The sequence below is a fragment of the Cervus canadensis genome, chromosome 13 (genome assembly GCF_019320065.1).
Source record: "Cervus canadensis isolate Bull #8, Minnesota chromosome 13, ASM1932006v1, whole genome shotgun sequence".
Taxonomy (NCBI): Eukaryota; Metazoa; Chordata; class Mammalia; order Artiodactyla; family Cervidae; genus Cervus; species Cervus canadensis.
The window spans coordinates 28721862-28738999 of record NC_057398.1 but is presented as its reverse complement, the minus strand read 5'-3'; the positions used below and the strand labels follow the sequence as shown (position 1 = coordinate 28738999).

Below are 17138 nucleotides of genomic sequence, written 5' to 3'. Positions count from 1 at the left end.
GTGGGGGCCATAGGAGCCAGGAGTCTGCACCAGGCGCTCCCTGCGGAGCGCAAGCAGGACCGAAGTCTGGACAGTTCTGAGTAGGGGCTGGGGGCCGGGTGTCCCAAGAGCAGAAGACTCGACGGGACGGCTTTCAGGCTGCCCCTGGCTGAGGAGCCGAGCTAGGCGGGAGGTAGGCGCGGGCGCCTCTGGGCTGGGGGAACCGGGATCCAGGGCCGGGCGGGAGGCCCGCCGGGGCGGAGCGGACTGCGGGGAGGGGAGACGGGATGGGGGCTGGGGGAATTACTCCGAGTGGAGAGGCGCCCAGCCAGAGGAGGCCGGGGGTGCGGGCCCTCCCTATTCTCCATCCAGGCTTTGAGCCCAGAGTGACAGTGGCGCGCCGGGCCAGCAGGGTCAGCGCCAAGTGGCTGGCGGACAGCCTTGAGGCTCCAGGGGAGCATTTTGGTGGTTCTTGGAAAGCGCCCGGCCGCTGGGTCCAGACGAGGGCAGTCCCCTCCCTCACTTCATGACTAAGTTCGAGCCAACACACCGACCCTCTCCGTCCTATGTCCTGCCCTCTCCCCAAATCCGTATTCCGCCCACGTTCAGCGGTCCTGAGACCCTGCCGGGGCTCCTGGCTTGAAACCGGAGGCCTCGCCCAACTCCCCACTTAGCCAGGACCGCACAGTCTGCCGCGAGACCAGGTCCTGCTTTAGCCAAAACCCGACTCTGTAGCCCACCCCAGGGGCAGGGAGGTGGCTATTGCTGGGGTTTCGGTCCATTCAGTGCCTCTGGACGACACTGCAAGCCCGGGGCCCCGTTCTTTCTGGCCAGGGTCCGGGCCGCACTCTGGACCCGTGAGTCCTGGGAAGAAGGGCAGAATACGCGGGTCGGGAGAGGCTTTGCAAGGCCTCTGGCCAAAGCGCAGAACCCAGCGCTGGGCCAACGGTGTAAGGGGTGCGGTCAGAACGGTCCGCGGTAGGGGACCCGCACGGCCCCGCCCCAGACAGGCAACCAGACACAAAGTCCAGCAATCTTTTTATAAAACACAGAGAAAGGGCTCGCGAGGGTGGCCGCGGGGCATGGCCCCGGAACGAGGCGGGGGGCGCGGGCTACACGAAGATCTGGATGCGGTCGCGGATGGGCTGGCGGCAGATGGGGCAGGCGCTGAGCGCCGCGCCACAGGGCGCGCACGCGCCATGGCCGCACTGGAACACGAGGCGGATGTGGCTGTCGATGCAAATCGGGCAGGTGATGCGCTCCTCCATCTGCCGGTAGCGGCTCTGCAGCTCCTCCACCAGCTGCCGCGGCGGGCCGGGCGCGGGGGCTGCGTTGACCACCTCCGTGCCGTCTGCGGAAGAGGTCCAGGTCAGGGGCGGGGGCTCGGGGCCGAGGTCTTGCGAGAGAATCGCGAATAGAATGTGAGCCACGAAAGGGGGCGGGGCCGTGGACATCGGGCGGGGCCGCGGGCGGGTGCAGCGGCCCACACCTGGGGGCAGTGGGGCGGGGCGGGCGCCGGGCCCCACCTGGGCGCAGCTTCTTGCTGATGACCACCTGGCACCTGATGCACTTCTTCATCCTGCGTGCGCACTCTACGGGGGGAGGCCACGGTTGAGTGAGGGGCCGTCCAGCCCGGCTGCCGCGCCCCCCTCCCCACCCCGCACTCACCCTCGCACACTGTGCGATGCTGGCAGGGCGAGAACAGCACCAGCAGCGCCAGGTCCGAGCACACTAGGCACTCGGCGGCCTCGGGCCCCGTCGGCGCGGCCCCATGCAGGTTGGTCACAGTGTTCGGAGCACTGAGCACCAGTCTTGGGCCCTGGGCCGAGCCCCCGCTGCCACCGCCGCCAGCCTGCCGCTCCCTGCGTGGGGACAGGGGTCTTGAAAGGGCCCGGAGCTTCGAGCCCGCCCCCCGCCCCGCCGGCTCACCGGAAGCGCTGAGCACAGCCCTGCAGGGCTTTGAGCAGGCGACCCTCAGCAGCCAGGTCCAGGGGGCTCCGGCCGCGGTGGTTGGCATAGCTCAGGTCGGCGCCCTCCAGCGCTAAGAAGTATGCGATCGCTGCGCCCGCCGTCAGCTCCGCGCTGCCCGGAAGGCCCGAGGCCTGTAGCTGGATGGCAGGACAGACGCTGGTGAGGGCGAGCGCCTGGGAATGCTGGCCTGAAGGAAGCCTCTGCTGGTACCTGGCTGCAGAGGCCTGAGCACCTGCTCCCTGAGGCCCCTGGAGCCAAAGGCAAAGGGCCCCACTGGGCAGCCGGTGGCATGGAGGCCGTGTTCTGACACACCACTCGGCCTATGGCAGGGCCAAGCCCTACTAGACCCCACTCCCTCTCCCAAGCTGGTCAGACTCTCAGGAACATTGGGCCAGCAGTGGTGACCAGGGTCACAGAACAAACCACTGTGGCCCAGCCTGCCCACCCTACGAGGCCTGGTCCAGCCATCCTGAGGGGAGAGAGGGCAGAGGAACCTGTGGCCCAGTTCTGCGTCCCCCTCCCCAGCACCCAGAGTCACAATTCCTCACCCTGGACAGCAGCTGCAGGGGACCCGGGTCCCCTGCGCCCCCATCAGCTGCCAGAGGCAGCAGCTGGTGGCGCTGCAGGGCCACGTGCAGAGCCGTGTCCCCCTCCTCATCCTCCGCGTTGATGCTGCAGCCGGCATCCACCAGCAGTGGCACCAGCCCCACGTGGGCCTGCTGCACAGCCAGGTGCAGCGGGGACTGCAGCTTACGGTTGCGAGCGTTCACATCACAGTGGCCCTGGGGAGGGGTGGGCACGGGCTCAACCCAGGGACCCTGGTGGGCCCTGACACCCCAGTCCACGGCCCAGGGGACTCTGTCCACACCTCTCGGATAAGAACTTGGGCCACCTCCCTGTGGTTGTTGAAGGCGGCCAGGTGCAGTGCCGTGAACCCATCCTCCTTCTTGGCGTCCACCAGCTGCCGGGCCCGTGCCAGAATCCTCCTGACAGCTCTGTGGGAGCAGGGAGATGCCTCTGGGGTCGGGGGCGACCCCGTGGCCCAGTGGTACAGCAGGAGCTGTGTGTCACCCCAAACTCACAGTGTGTGGCCTTTGAGGGACGCGTGGTGCAGCAGGGTGAAGCCCTGGCTGTTGGTGGCAGTGACATCGATGCCTGGCACCTCGGTGAGGACCTCCACAATGCCGCTGGCACCAGTGCCCGCTGAGATGGCGCAGTGCAGGGGTGTGTCAGCATGGGCATCCTGCCGGTGGTAGGCCAGTGATCACTTCGCAAGGAGGTCTCAGCCACGACCTCCTTGACCCCAGGGCCAGAGCCAGGGGACCCAGCACTCACAGGCAGGTTGACGTCACAGCCACGCTCACAGAGGACCTTCACCACCTCCAGGAAGCCCCTCTGCACGGCCACATGCAGTGCTGAGCTCCGAGTGCTGTTCAGAGCATTGGCCCCACAACCTGAGCTCAAGAGTACCCGGGCAGCCTCGGGCTGGTTCCTGGCAGGAGAGGAAGCAGGAGGGGCGTTGTGCCCGCTGGCTGGACCTGTAGGCCCAGCCCCCTCGCACTCTGGCCGGGCCTCACCCCAGGGCTGCGTAGTGCAGTGCTGTGTTGCCCTCGTCATCCGGCAGGTCAACGCCCGCCTGAGCCTGCAGCAGCAGCCGCACCAGCTCCACCTGGCCTAGGTAGGTGGCCATCTGCAGGGCAGTCCTGCCCTGATTCTTGGTGTCCACCTGCCGGGAGAGGCAGAGGGTCAGTCCCTGGCCCTTGGCCCCCTCACTGGGGCTGGCTGGGCCGGGAGGCAGGTCTCGGGCTCGCCTGTTCCGGGTGCCGCCGCAGCAGGTCCAGAGCCCGGGCCACATTGCCCAGAGCCACCTCCACCACCAGCCTCCCTGGGTGCTCCAGGTCACTCTTCTGGGCTCGAAGCTTGTCCAGGACAACGCTCAGGGAGCCTGGGGAAGGTGGGGTTGAGGGTCAGTGGTGGCCAGGGCAGCCCTGCCCCAACCAGCTGCTCACTGGATGCCCTCACTTTTGTTCTCCCGGGCTCGCCCAGCTACGTCCAGGTTGGCATCTTCCTCAGGCCGGTAGGCCACCAGGCAGGAGGGGCTGAAGGTCCACAGCTTCCCACTGACCAGCACACCCACGTTCCCATCTCCGAAAACCTTCAGCACTCTCCCAATGCGGCCCAGAGCCTGAATGAGGAGAGGGTGGGGTCACAAGCGTGCCTCCCGGGGGTAAGTGTGATAGGCATGGAAATAAGGGTGGGAGACTCACAGGGGCCATGTCATCAGTCCACTCCCCATGGCCAGCCTGCAGCCTCTTCACCGTGTCAAGGTCGTCGATAACCCGCACCACCTCACCCACCAGGCAGTTTTGCTGAGTGACAGAGGAGCACGAGAGAAGCACATGAGGAGCCCCAGCGGGCATGGCTGCCCAGAGTCGGAGAGCAGGAAGGCCTCCACCCTCGTTCAGTTCCACCTCATCAGGACCCCAGCCCCTGCCTGAAAACACAACCAGAGGGTCTCACCCAATAAGGGTGACAGGTGACCAGGACAGCCCTGCCGGCCCAGCCTCAGAACCACAGGGGTGATGGTCAGAGCCAGCTCAGGGGTGTTCAGGCTGGGGCAGGCCTGACCACGGGCTGATGGGGGGGTGGGCAGTATGACCAAGACAAGCCCAGCCAAGCTTGGAGGAGGGGCGCCAGGATGACTGGGAACAGAGCCTGAACATGGCGGGGCCAGGGGCTGCTCCTCCCGCACCCCAAACCTTCCCTAGCAACTTTATCCACACCTGTGCCCTCACCTGCACAGACAGAACTCACTCTATAAACCACCTGTCCTGTGACCCCACCACAACCCCTCCTTGAAGGCCCACATGTCCCAGGTGTCTCCAGCTTGAGCTGAGTGCTGGCTCTGCATTCTGTCCAGGGGTCATCACCGGATGCTCTGCCACCTGCCCTCCACCTCCTCCCTCCTGCTTCTGAGAAATACTGCTTCTCAAACAGCTCTCACCATGCCCACCACCCTGATCCAGGGTGGTGTCCTAAAGATCCACCCCTGTCCTAAGGGGCCTTCCCACCCTTCAGGCAGCACCCACGGGAGCATTCTAGGAACTCTGCCCAACCATGCCACCTGCAGCCTGCGAAGCTCCCCTGGCCCTCAGAACACATGCTGGGGCCTGGTCTCCTGTCCCCCCCACTTCCAACAACGCCCTGGGCCTCCCCTTCACATCTAGGTCCCTCTTCGTGGACTGAATCCCCTTTAAACCCACCAGGCCCTGACCTCGTCCTTCAGGGCTAGAGGAAGGCACTCCCAGGGCCAAGAAGGTACATGAAAGGGGGTGCAGAAGTGAGCAGAAGGGGCTCAGCTCAGCCCCCCCATGCACCTTGGTGAGAGCCCCAGGGTGGAAGGTCCAGCGGGTCTTGTGGCTGAACTGCACACGCACGTCCCCACGGTCTGTGATGCGGTGCACGGTGCCCGTCTGTCCGATAAACTGTGGCGGGTCATGGAGGCAGTGGCCAGGTCGAGCAGGGAGGGCGGGGAGCCAGAGGACATGGGGAGGGTGGGCACGGGAACTCACCAGGTGGGGCATCTCACCTTGGCCATCCGGGGGTTCCACCCGCCGTGGCCTTCCTGCATCTCCCTCAGCACGTCCGTGTCCAGCAGACACTTGACCTTGTCCCCACGCTGGAAGGGCTGGCCATCAGCACTGACCCTGCGCTGCAGCTCTGCAGGCTTGCCTGGGGGTGGGGGGTGCAGCAGGGCTGGCTCAGGCAGTTCCTTCTGCCCACACCACTCACCTCAGTGACTCCAGAGACCACCCCCAGGTCCAGGGCAGGACGGAGGGCAAATGGGGGGGGGCACGTGGTGGACGGCCCACCCATACCAAGCCTTGGGAGGTGTTCCCTGTAGTAGAAGCCGCCAGCTGCCTCGCCCACACACTTGAGGTCCACCTTGCCTTTGTGGCCCACACGGTACACGTTGGTGGTGCCATCGGCCCACGTCACACTGGCCACGCTCCGGCCTGTCTCCACATCCCAGCCACGGATGTCCACCACTCGGCCTGGCTTCCCTTCTCCTCCTGGGAAGACAGTGGCCCCACCAGCAGGGTAAACCCACGCCATAAGGATGAGCCACAGCTGGTGGCAACCGCCTCCCACAACCGCCCCCCCAACCTTCCCACCCCACCCCCCAACATCCTGTGAGCCCACCTTCCCACCTGGCCCCCACTCACCATCCTGTGAGCCCCACTCCCAGTCGGGGCCCCGAACCACCTTCGCCCCTTGGAAGATGCCCCTTAACGGGATCCTTGGGAGGCCCTGGCGGGGACTCAGCATGACCCTATAGGAGACAGAGTGGGTCCCAGGCCATGAAGGGCAGTAGTGCCAGGAGCAGACCCTCTGCTCTGGCAGCCCTGCTCCCCATTCCCACTCCGGGTTCTCTTCCCCTGGAACAGAAGGCCCCCCAGGCCAGTGCCCTCCACACTGGACCTCGAGTGGGGCTGCCGACTGGTTCCCTCCAGGGGCCTTTCATGACACCAGGTTGGACGGGTGCTCCAGGCCCACCCTCACCGCATGGTTCCTGTGTGTGGTCACACCACATCTGCCACCTCCTGGAGAGCTAGGTATCCTGTCAGAGCTATGCCCAGAGCTCAGCACCTGGCCTGGCCTGGGGAGGGTTCAGCATGTGGGAAACGCGGGCGTGAGGAAGGCAGGCTTGGCCAGGTGTTGGATGGCTGCTCCCAGCTCCCTCGCTAGCCAGCACATCCCTCCCCTCCCCGGGTAGGGGTGTCAAGGAGGTGACAGCAACAGTGCAGAGGGCAGGGGTGCGCCTCTGGGTGCCCATCCTCCCTAGCATGGGCCCTCCTGACCACAGCAGATGCAAGCAGCACACCCCACACAGGCCACTCTCAGAGCCCCAGTCAGGCAGCACTGGGGGGCCAGTGAGAGCCTGGCGAGAGGAAGGGACAGGGTGAGGAGGCCCCATCCACAGCACCGACCTCCACAGACCTGCTAGGTGGACACAGTCGCCTTCTGTAGGGGTTGAGGGCTGGTGTCAATGCCCAGGCCCCTGGGGTGATCACGAGCCTGGTCACTCCTCCAGGAAATGGCTCAGGACAGACCTGACCTGCAGCAGAGCAGTCAGCAGGAGGCAGCTCCAGCCCTCCCGGACTGAGGCTCGTCGTGTGTCGGAGGCATTCTGAGGAGGCCCTGGACGCTGGCCGGTGGGGTGGGACACTGGGAAGGCTGGGGGGACTCACGGGCGCGAGTGGGCCGTCTCGTAGCGCTCGAAGGCGTGGGCCAGGTCGTGCTTGTTGTGCATGTAGCATTGCGTGCAGAGGTCGTAGTCGAAGCAGATACGGCATTTCCAGCGCATGCCCCGCAGCCCGTGCTTCTTGCAGCAGTCGCAGATGATGTTGGGGTGGCGGACGCCTGCGGGGCGCAGCGTCAGGTGCGCCGCCGGCCCCGCCCCCAACCCAGCTCCGCCCCAGCCCCGCCCCCGGGGCCCGCACCGATTTGGGCGTTGTCATAGAGCAGCAGGTCGTGTGCGCCCTGGTAGCCAGCGCGGTAGTTGGTGCGGGTGCCGTGGTCCCACTGCACGACCACTGTGCGGTCAGGGGTCGAAGGGCTGCCGTGGCGGCCGAGCTCCACCACCGTGCCCACGCCGCCCTCGCCGCCATCCTGCTGGCCCCACTTCCAGTCCACGCCACGCACCACGCGCATGCCCACCTGCACGCCCGCTTGGGGGTCTGGGTCCATGGTGGAGACCTGCGGGGAGAGGGGACCATCGGGCCACACGGAGAAAGCCACACGAGGTCACACCAGAGGACTGCCAGGGAGAGACGGAAACCAGTGTGGGGGAAGGGGCACGTTGGAATGCCCTGAGGCTGGAGGGCAGGTGGGACACCTCTCTGGAAAGGGACCCCTTCCCCAGCAGCTGCGGGGAGCTGGAACAGTAGTGTGGGGGCAGTCCTGGTGATGGGACTTCAGATCCCCAGGGACCAGGGAATACGATCTGGTCAGGAGGTCTACACACCAGCAGATCAGGTTCTGGGTGGCTGGCATGGGGGCGGGGGGAGGGGCTACTAGGACTGCAGACATCAATATGCAAGGTAAGACAAAACTTTCCGAAGAAACACTGGCCGGCACTTAAGACTGGTGTACCCAGAGTGAGGAAAGAGAGCCTGCTGACCTCATGCACAAAGCAGACTATCCGACAGAAAACAGGAAAACCCTGGGTACCTCCAGCACCTAACACACTTGGGGACTGATGCTACCCACAGCCCGGTGAGCAGTGCGCCTTCACTTGGGCCTCACTGCTGGGCCTTCTTCTGAGAGGTGTGGCCTGGCCACCCCAGGCAGGAGGAGGCACTGTTCACAGCAGGGCCCGCCTTGCAGGCTCAAGGGTGAACCGGGTCCTGACAAGATTTACTTTCAAAGGAGCATGACCCACCACACTACACAACAGAGCTCACAAACAGATGCTAAGGGAGAGGAGCAGTGCACCTGACCCCACCGACAGGAAGCTCACAAACAGAACAAGCAAACCCAGGGCGCTGGAGGCAGGGCGACAGTGGCTGAGGCAGTCACCGGGGCTTGGAACTGGGCACATGCTCTTTCCCCATCTGGGTGCCAATTACACGTGTGTTCACTTTGCAAAGCTGGATTACTCATGACCTGTGCCTCCTGGTATTATGTGATTCCTCAATAAAATTGGTTTAACATGAATGGATTTGAACAACCCCTAAGAGTTTAAAGCAATAGAACCTGAAGTGGGAGGGGACTCGGGGCCCCGCAAGATAGTAGTGAAGAGGGAGGGATTTCGGGGCCCCAGGACAGTAAGAGAGCAGTCACCCCTCCATCTCTGGAGACTGCCTCCCCAGCATGAGGATCCCAAGGCTGGGAAAGATGCAGGCCTGGATCCCTGAATGAAACTCACTGCACTGCAGGGCTCCTGGAAGGCCAGAGGAGAGCCTGAGGCCTGCTGGGGTATAGCTGCTCCCTCTAGTGTCCAGTGGCTCAGAGCAGCCATAGGCCGCCAGGCCAGCCCAAGGCTCGGCCAGCAACAGGGAAGGAGACCCACGCGTCACCCCTGCACCTGGACCACCCCCCACAACCCCAGCCCAACAATCAGCATCCCAGGCCTGAGCTCACAGGTCACCTGACGGCCACCCTCTCAGTCTCACCTGCAGGCCAGCGCCGGGCACAGAGTACGCAGGGGAGGGGCACTGCCTACAGGGCAAGGCTCCTGGGCCACACCCAGCCTAGAGTCCAAGTGAATGACCCTCAGATTCTCAGTGGTATGAACTGCTCAGCCAGCTCAGCCTTCTACGAGTCCTCCCCTGCCCCCACAGGTGCCTGTGCTCACTCCCTCCTCACCCCGCCCAGACTGCCAGGGCTTCCAGATACAGGTGGACCATCCAAAATGACGAGTCTTTCCGACTCGAGGCCTAGTCTCAGCAAGACACCCCGCTGCTCCTTCACCTGATGGCTGCCCCGCAGGGGCTATGAGGCCTCCCGCTCCCGCTGCCCTCTAGCCACCCTCCCCCGACGGCCTCTGGACCCACTGAAGACGGGGCACCAGGGTTTTCCTGTCCTGCTAGCCACAGCGAGAAGCCCACATGAGGATGCCTGTGGCTCTTCGGTGCCAGTGAGCCCCAGACAAGGGCAGGGCCTGTGGGCTGCTGCCTTGTCAGAGGGCTGTTCACGTGTGGCCTCTGCCTCCTGCCTGGCGTCTGTCAGCAACTGCCACTCATGTGCAAGCGGGCAGGGCAGCCCAGCCTGAGCCACTGGCCCAACGGCAGGGAGGAGGCACTGCCCTTCAGGGAGCCTCCAGGGTTGCCATGGCTCCCGGGCAGGGCTGAGCTGCCCCCTACTCTTCCCAGGCGCTCCTGCTGAGCTAGTCAGCCAGGCAGCCACATACCCAAACAAGTGTGGGCCGATAGGCAGCAAGAGTGCCTGCTCGCAGGGGACATGCCACCTGCAAGGCCCAGAAACTGGCCCTGGAGACTGAGATAAAGGGGCAGGAAAGGGCACTCTCCCAAAAGTCAGCACCACAGTTATTCTGTAGCCTGTGAGCCCAGCCTCTCAGCCCACCTGGTCGGCTGCTGCACCCACCCTTCCTGTAGGCCTACAGATCCACTGGCCATGGGCCGCAGACTGTCTCCAACAAGACTTAGGGTGATTGGACACCTTAAGCAGGAGAGCAGGTGTGGCCAGTGCCTGGCTCTGCCCTCTGGGGGATAGGCAGAGAATGGTTGGGGGTGGAAGGCGCCCAGCAAGGTCTGTGGGAAAAGAGGACCAAGACTCAGCCAGCAGTGGCTCTACTAGGTCACCAGCAAAGTCCAGCCTGTCACAAGAAGTGCCTCTGACCAGCACCTGTCGTGTTCACATCCCTATTTATAGCACGGCCAGGCAGTTCTCCAGTGCTGGCCAGCAACCTGCCATGCTCCCTAAGTATGTGCCCCTGGGAGCCCACTAGCCCATGGGGGACAGAGCTGAATGGACATGCTGAGCCTCGGGCTTTCTCCCGCTCAGACCAGTGCCCCTAAAGGAAGAGAGTGAACAGAGAAGAGCAGTCCTCCCCTCCACACTCCACCCCAGGTGTCCAGGTGGATCCTGTGCCACAGCACCTCCATCCAGCCTGGCATCACCCCAGCTGGGTCTGAGCAGGGCCCCCAACAATGCCCCCTGCTTGCCCTCCTGGCTCCCAGACCTTGATGCTCGGGCACAGCATTGTAGGACACCCGTGAAGCAGCCCAGAGGCTTTCCAGGCCTCTCTGCTACTCTGCCACCTGCCTCCCTGCCTGGTCTTTGTCATTGTTGTCACCAAGACCCAGGACGTGGCCATTCATGCTCCATGTGACCCCCAGGTCCCCAGCCCTTCCACAATCAGGGCTCACTATCTCACCTCAGAAGGTCTCCCAGGGTGTGAAGGGAGGGGATGGCAAGCGGGAAATAGACCGGGGTCAGGGGAAGGGAGGGGATAGGGAGGAAAGGAACTCTTGTTTCAGTGAGGAATTCATCCAGAGTGCTCTTCCTTTTTCTCCTTTTGGCAGAAACACAGTACTCTAACATCTTCCTCAGAGCTTACAACCCAGGCACCTGGTGGCACCAGAACCCCCAAAGGCTGTCGCTGCAAAGGTTTATGATGACCCTGAGGGTTTCCCAGGTGGTGCAATGCTAAAGAATCCTGCCAATGCAGGAGACAAAGGAGATGGGGGTTCCATCCCTCAGTGGAGAAGATCCCCTGGAGTAGGAAATGCAACCCACTCCAGTATTCTTGCCTGGAAAACTTCATGGACAGAGGTGCCTGATGACCAGCAATTCATGGGGTCGCCAACAGTAGGACATGGCGAAGTGCGAACACAGAGGCACTCAGGGCATGAGCAGCTGGCACTTACCTTAGCGTATACACCAGCCTCTTGTCAGCATCCCAAATGCTTAGTTGCTGTTTCTCGGGTCACAATTTTGCTCAGCCACCAAGATTTCCTGTTGGAGATTGGAATCCATGGCTGACACAGAGCACAGCAAACCAAACAGGTAGCCAGTCAGCAGGTCTGGGGAAAAATGGGTTTTAAAAGGCAGTCTTACACTTTTAGCATTTACCACTCCAACCAAATGGGTGGACACCTGGGTCTGCTCTGTTGGTTTACTAGTTTCTCTTTGGAAGGCACAAGTATTTCTAAAGCACACGTTTAGACAATATAGAAATAAAGTATTTGCACTATTTTAATTATTTTATGAAAAAAAACTTTAAAAAGCTGCAAAGAGTAAATCCCATTTAGCTAGTAAGTTGGCAAACTGTCTTTATTGAGAAGAATCAACTTGGGTGCTGAATGCTGGCCACCAGAGGCTGCCACTCCTTTCTGGGCACCTCCGGCTGGTCTAATGATGGAGTTTAAATCCGCACCACGTGTGGCACAATCAACTGGCAAGACTTGGTGAATCACAGGCTCCAGTCATGTGGCAGCTCTGGCTGAAGCCGAGGTGGACATCCTGAGTGGCCAGGGAGTCTGGCCTGTCAGTCACCTGCTGGAAGAAGGCCTAAAGGAAGTAGAGGGAGGCCATCACCCTAATTCTGGCGACCCAGACAGAAGCCCTCAGGCACTCTGCAGACAGGGCAGTCACCACCCAACCACTGCACAGGGCCAGTCTTGGGCGGGAGCATGACATTCAGATACTTGTTGCACCTGGAGCAACAGGCCAGAGGGAGAGAGAGAGGAGGGGACCTGCCAGGAAGGACCTGGTGTGCCAGTGTTTCCACTGTAACGCTGCCGCAACCCCTGCCCCGCTGATGCCCACCAGGAGCCTGTCTGGCACCTTTACTTATTTTCTCTATTGGTTCTGAACTCAAAAGGAGAGAGGCAGGATTATTCACACCCCAACACCCTAGACACATTCAAAAACAAGCAAAACCTCTCTGACGCGGCATCAGACAAAATCTGAGCCCCTCAAGAGCTCTCTTATCTAGCTGTCCAATCGCCCCCCGCTCGCCTACAGATAGGTGGGCTGCAGCCCTGAAGCCTGGAGACTTGGGGGTTGGCCTTTAACCTTTGGCTCAAGCCCTGAGCCATCAGACCCTGCGGCTGCGGTGGAGGCGGGGGGGAATGCCAAGACGCACAATCAGCGCCTCGCTGGTTTGTCTACACGCCCATGCCCGGCCCACGCTCACGACCCCAGAGCTGCCCCAAGGGGCCTGCCTCCTACCCTGCAGGGCTCCGAGGGTCTAGGGCCGCCGGGGTAGGGACCGGAGGGCTGGCGGACCCGGCTCAGCCGACGTCAGCGCTCAGCGCTGCGCCTTGGACTCCAGCAGCTGGCCTGCGGGGGGGCGGGGCTGGACAGGCTGAGCCGGGCGCCCACCCTGAAAGTGACCCCTTCCTCACTCGTTCGGGTGCGTCCCGCCCGTCATTCGTCACCTTCCTCGGGAAACCTCCCCGGGCCCCCGCCGCTGCCGACCCCGGGCCTGGTGGCCCTGTCGACCCTTCCACTTGCCCGGAAGTTTGCGTCCGGGCCGCTCTGCGCCTAGGCTCCGGGGGCCTGAGAAGGGCCGAGTCTGTCAGTCGGTCGGCTGCGGCCTCAGTGTGTGGGGCGGCCAACCCGCGAGCTAGACTTCTCTGAGCCAGCCAACCTGCCAGGTGCTCAGCTGTGCCGCGCAGCGCCAGAGGCCACTGGCTCAGGCCGCCCGAAGCCCCCGCCGCCAGGGGCTCAGGGGCCAACGCGAGGCCTGCCGGGACCCGTAGTCCGCAGCCCCCTGGGACCACGGCCGAGGGGCGGGCCCGAACCACAACTCCCAGGAGGACCAGCAGAGCCGTGACGTAAGGGGAGTGAGGGCTGAGCTACGGCCCTAGCCCCGCCCCGACAGGGAGGGGAGCCGCTAGCCTTGCCTCCGCGAGAATGATTCGGGTCCGCTCTCGCGTCTGACAACGTGTGCACAAGTTGTGAGACGAATGCAGACTGCAAACTACGGCAATTCTCGTGCCTCTCAATGCGTGGGGCTGCGGCCAGGGCGGCGTGGGGACACTAGCACCCCAAGCGCCCGGCTTCGGAAGACTGCGCACGCGTAGGCCGGGAAAGAGAGGACCAGACCACCACGCCCCTGCGGCGGAGGGGCGGGGCCAGATGCGGAAGTGCGTCACCCTCGCCTGGCCCTACGTGGCGCAGCTGGTTTCAGAGCCGCGTTGGGTTGCTGTGGAGACGGTTTGCTGCCTCTTCTGGGTGTAGCGATGAGGCGTTTTCACAACTTTTTTAACTTGATATATTTTAAAATCAGAGTTACACCAGTGCATGTGTGTGTGTGTGTGTGTGTGTGTGTGTGTGTGTGTGTGTGTGTGTGTGTGTGTGTGTGTGTGTGTGTGTGTGTGTGTGTGTGTGGTTTTAATTCTCGCAGAAATGAAGACAGTGAAAAACATCTGTCACATGCCAGTCTCCCCCAGAGGCAAATACTTCCAACCCTTGTAATAGCTTTTCTTCTGACAGAAACCCCTACGTTTCTCAGCCAGAGAAGACTAGTTTTTGATGTATTAAATTTAGACATTTTGGGGACTTCCCTGATGGTCCAAAGCGAAAACAGTGCCCAGTTGTGGATGTGACTAGTGGTGGAAGTAAAGCCTGATGCTGTAAAGAACAATATTGCATAGGAACCTGGAATGTAAACCCATGAATCAAGGTAAATTGGAAGTGATCAAATAGGAGATGGCAAGAATGTACATCAAAATTTTAGGAATCAGTGACCTAAAATGGACTAGAATGGGCAAGTTTAATTCAGATGACCATTGTAACTACTCCTGTGGGCAAGAATCCCTTAGAAGAAATGGAGTAGCCCTCATAGTCACCAAAAGAGTCTGAAATTCAGTATTTGGGTACAATCTCAGAAATGAAAGTATGATCTCTGTTCGTTTCCAAGCAAACCATTCAATATCACAGTAATCCAAGTCTATGCAATGCTGAAGAAGCTGAAGTTGAACGGTTCCTCTATGATGATCTACAAGACCTTGTAGAACTAACACCAAAAAAAGATGTAATTTTCATCACACAGGACTGGATTGCAAAACTGGAAAATCTAGAGATACCTGGAGTAACAGGCAAGATTGCCTTTGGAGTACAAAATGAAGCAGGGTAAAGGCTAACAGTTTTGCCAAGAGAATGCACTTGTCATAGCAAACACCCTCTTCCTACAACATAAGAGAGAGAACTCTACACATGGACATCACCAGATGTCAATACCGAAATCAGATTGACTATATTCTTTGTAGCCAAAGATCGAGAGGCGCTATACAATCAGCAAAAACAAGCCCAGAAGCTGACTGTAGCTCAGATCATGAACTCCTTATTGGCAAATTCAGACTTAAAGAAAGTGGAGAAAACCACTAGGCCATTCAGGTATGACCTAAATCGAATCCCTTATGATTGATTATACAGTAGAGGTGACAAATAGATTCAAGGGATTAGATCTGATAGAGTGCCTGAAGAACTATGGATGGAGGTTTGTGAAATTCTACATGAGGCAGGGATCAAGACCATCCCCAAGAAAAAGAAATGCAAAAAAGCAAAATGGTTGTCTGAGGAGGCTTTACAAATAGCTGAGAAAAGAAGATAAGCAAAAGGCAAAGAAGAAAAGGAAAGATGTACCCATTTGAATGCAGAGTTCCAAAGAATAGCAAGGAGAGATAAGAAAGACTTCCTCAGTGATCAATGCAAAGAAAGAGACGAAAACAGAGTGGGAAAGACTAGAGATCTCCTTAAAAAATTAGAGATACCAAAGGAACATCTCATGTAAAGACGGACACAATAAAGGACAGAAACAGTATGGACCTATCAGAAGCAGAAGATATTAAGAAAAAGTGGCAAGAATACACAGAACCATACAAAAAAGATCTTCATGACCCAGATAACCACGATGGTGTGATCACTCACTTAGAGCGAGACATCCTGGAATGCGAAGTCAAGTGGGCCTTAGGAAGCATCACTACACACAAAGCTAGTGGAAGTGATGGAATTCCAGTGGAGCTATTTCAAGTTCTGAAAGATAATGCTGTCAAAGTGCTGCACTCAATATGTCGGCAAATTTGGAAAACTCAACAGTGGCCACAGGACTGTAAAAGGTCAGTTTTCATTCCAATCCCAAAGAAAGGCAATGCCAAAAAAAAAAAAAAAAAAATGTTCAAACTACCGCACAATTGCACTCATCTCACACACTAGGAAAGTAATGCTCAAAATACTTCAATCAACACTTCAACAGTACATGAGCCGAGAACTTCCAGATGTTCAAGCTGGATTTAGAAAAGGCAGAGGAAGCAGAAATCAAATTGCCAATGTCCATTGGATTATCGAAAAAGCAAGAGAGTTCCAGAAAAATATCTACTACTGCTTTATTGACTACGCCAAAGCCTTTGAAGTCAAAGTTCACTTGACTTCAGACTCCAGGATGTCTGTCTCTAAGTGAGTGATCACACCATCGTGGTTATCTGGGTCATGAAGATCTTTTTTGTGGAAAAACCTTAAAGCGATGGGAATACCAGACCACCTTACCTGCTTCGTGAGAAATCTGTATGCAGGTCAAGAAGCAATCATGAGAACTGTACATGTAACAACAGACTGGTTCCAAATTGGGAAAGGAGTACGTCAAGGCTATATATTGTCACCCTGCTTATTTAACTTACATGTGGAGTACATAATGTGAAATGCTGGGCTGAATGAAGCACAAGCTAGAAACAAGATTGCCTGGAGAAATATCAATAACCTCAAATATGCAGATGACACTACCCTTATGACAGAAAGTGAAGAGGAACTAAAGAGCCTCTTGTGAAAGTGAAAGAGGAGAGTGAGAAAGCTGGCTTAAAACTCAGCACTCAAAAAACAAAGATCATGGAATCTGGTCCCATCACTTCATGGCAAATAGATGGGGAAACAGTGGAAACTGTGACAGACTTTACTTTTTTGGGCTCCAGGATCACTGCAGATGTTGACTGCAGCCATGAAATTAAAAGACACTTGCTCCTTGGAAGAAAAGCCATGGCAAACCTAGACAGCATATTAAAAAGCAGAGACATTACTTTGCTGACAAAGGTCCATCTAGTCAAAGCTATAGTTTTTCCAGTAGTCATGTATGGATGTGAGAGTTGGATCATAAATAAAGCTGAGCATTGAAGAATTGATGCATTTGAACTGTAGTGTTGGAGAAGATTGTTGCAAGTCCCTTGGACTGCAAGGAGATCCAAGCAGTCCATCCTAAAGGAAATCAGTCCTGAATGTTCATTGGAAGAACTGAAGCTGAAGCTCCAATACTTTGGCCACCTGATGCAAAGAACTGACTCATTGGAAAAGACCCTGATGCTGGGAAAGATTGAAGGCAGCAGGAGAAAGGGATAACAGAGGATGAGATGGTTGTATGGCATCACCAACTCGATGGACATGAATTTGAGCAAGCTCTGGGAGCTGGTGATGGACAGGGAAGCCTGGCGTGCTGCAGGCCACGGTGTGGCAAGGAGTCAGACATGACTGAACTGAACTGAACCTGATCATCCAGTGGCTAAGACTCCATGCTCCAAATGCAGAGGCCCGGGTTTGATACCTGCTCAGGAAAATGGATCCCACTTGCCCACAACTAAGACCCAGTGCAGCCAAATAAATAATATATTTGTGACTACGTTATAAAAAGTAAAAAACATAAAACAAATTTAGACATTTCTATGGAC

At 58.8% G+C, this 17138-nt stretch overlaps 1 protein-coding gene across 4 annotated transcripts; it reads right to left on the bottom strand.

The window, feature by feature from the left end:
* Positions 1-1005: 1005 nt before the first annotated feature.
* MIB2 (MIB E3 ubiquitin protein ligase 2) lies at positions 1006-13229 on the bottom strand. Of its 4 annotated transcripts, XM_043486284.1 has the most exons (21): positions 12937-13229; positions 11346-11501; positions 7455-7710; positions 7203-7374; positions 6952-7069; positions 6177-6283; positions 5829-6023; positions 5540-5682; positions 5328-5435; positions 4218-4319; positions 3973-4135; positions 3762-3895; positions 3528-3676; positions 3286-3442; positions 3033-3193; positions 2819-2945; positions 2499-2732; positions 1909-2087; positions 1648-1841; positions 1506-1571; positions 1006-1330 (listed from the first exon to the last, which is right to left on the bottom strand). In XM_043486284.1, the coding sequence occupies exons 3-21, from the start codon at positions 7620-7622 to the stop codon at positions 1092-1094; spliced, it is 2916 nt and encodes a 971-aa protein (XP_043342219.1). In that variant the 5' UTR covers positions 7623-7710; positions 11346-11501; positions 12937-13229; the 3' UTR covers positions 1006-1091. The 4 variants fall into 4 exon arrangements, with proteins under 4 accessions (XP_043342219.1, XP_043342223.1, XP_043342222.1 ...); XM_043486288.1 differs by lacking the exon at positions 5328-5435; XM_043486287.1 differs by lacking the exon at positions 6952-7069 and having other exon boundaries at positions 5328-5423.
* Positions 13230-17138: the final 3909 nt, after the last annotated feature.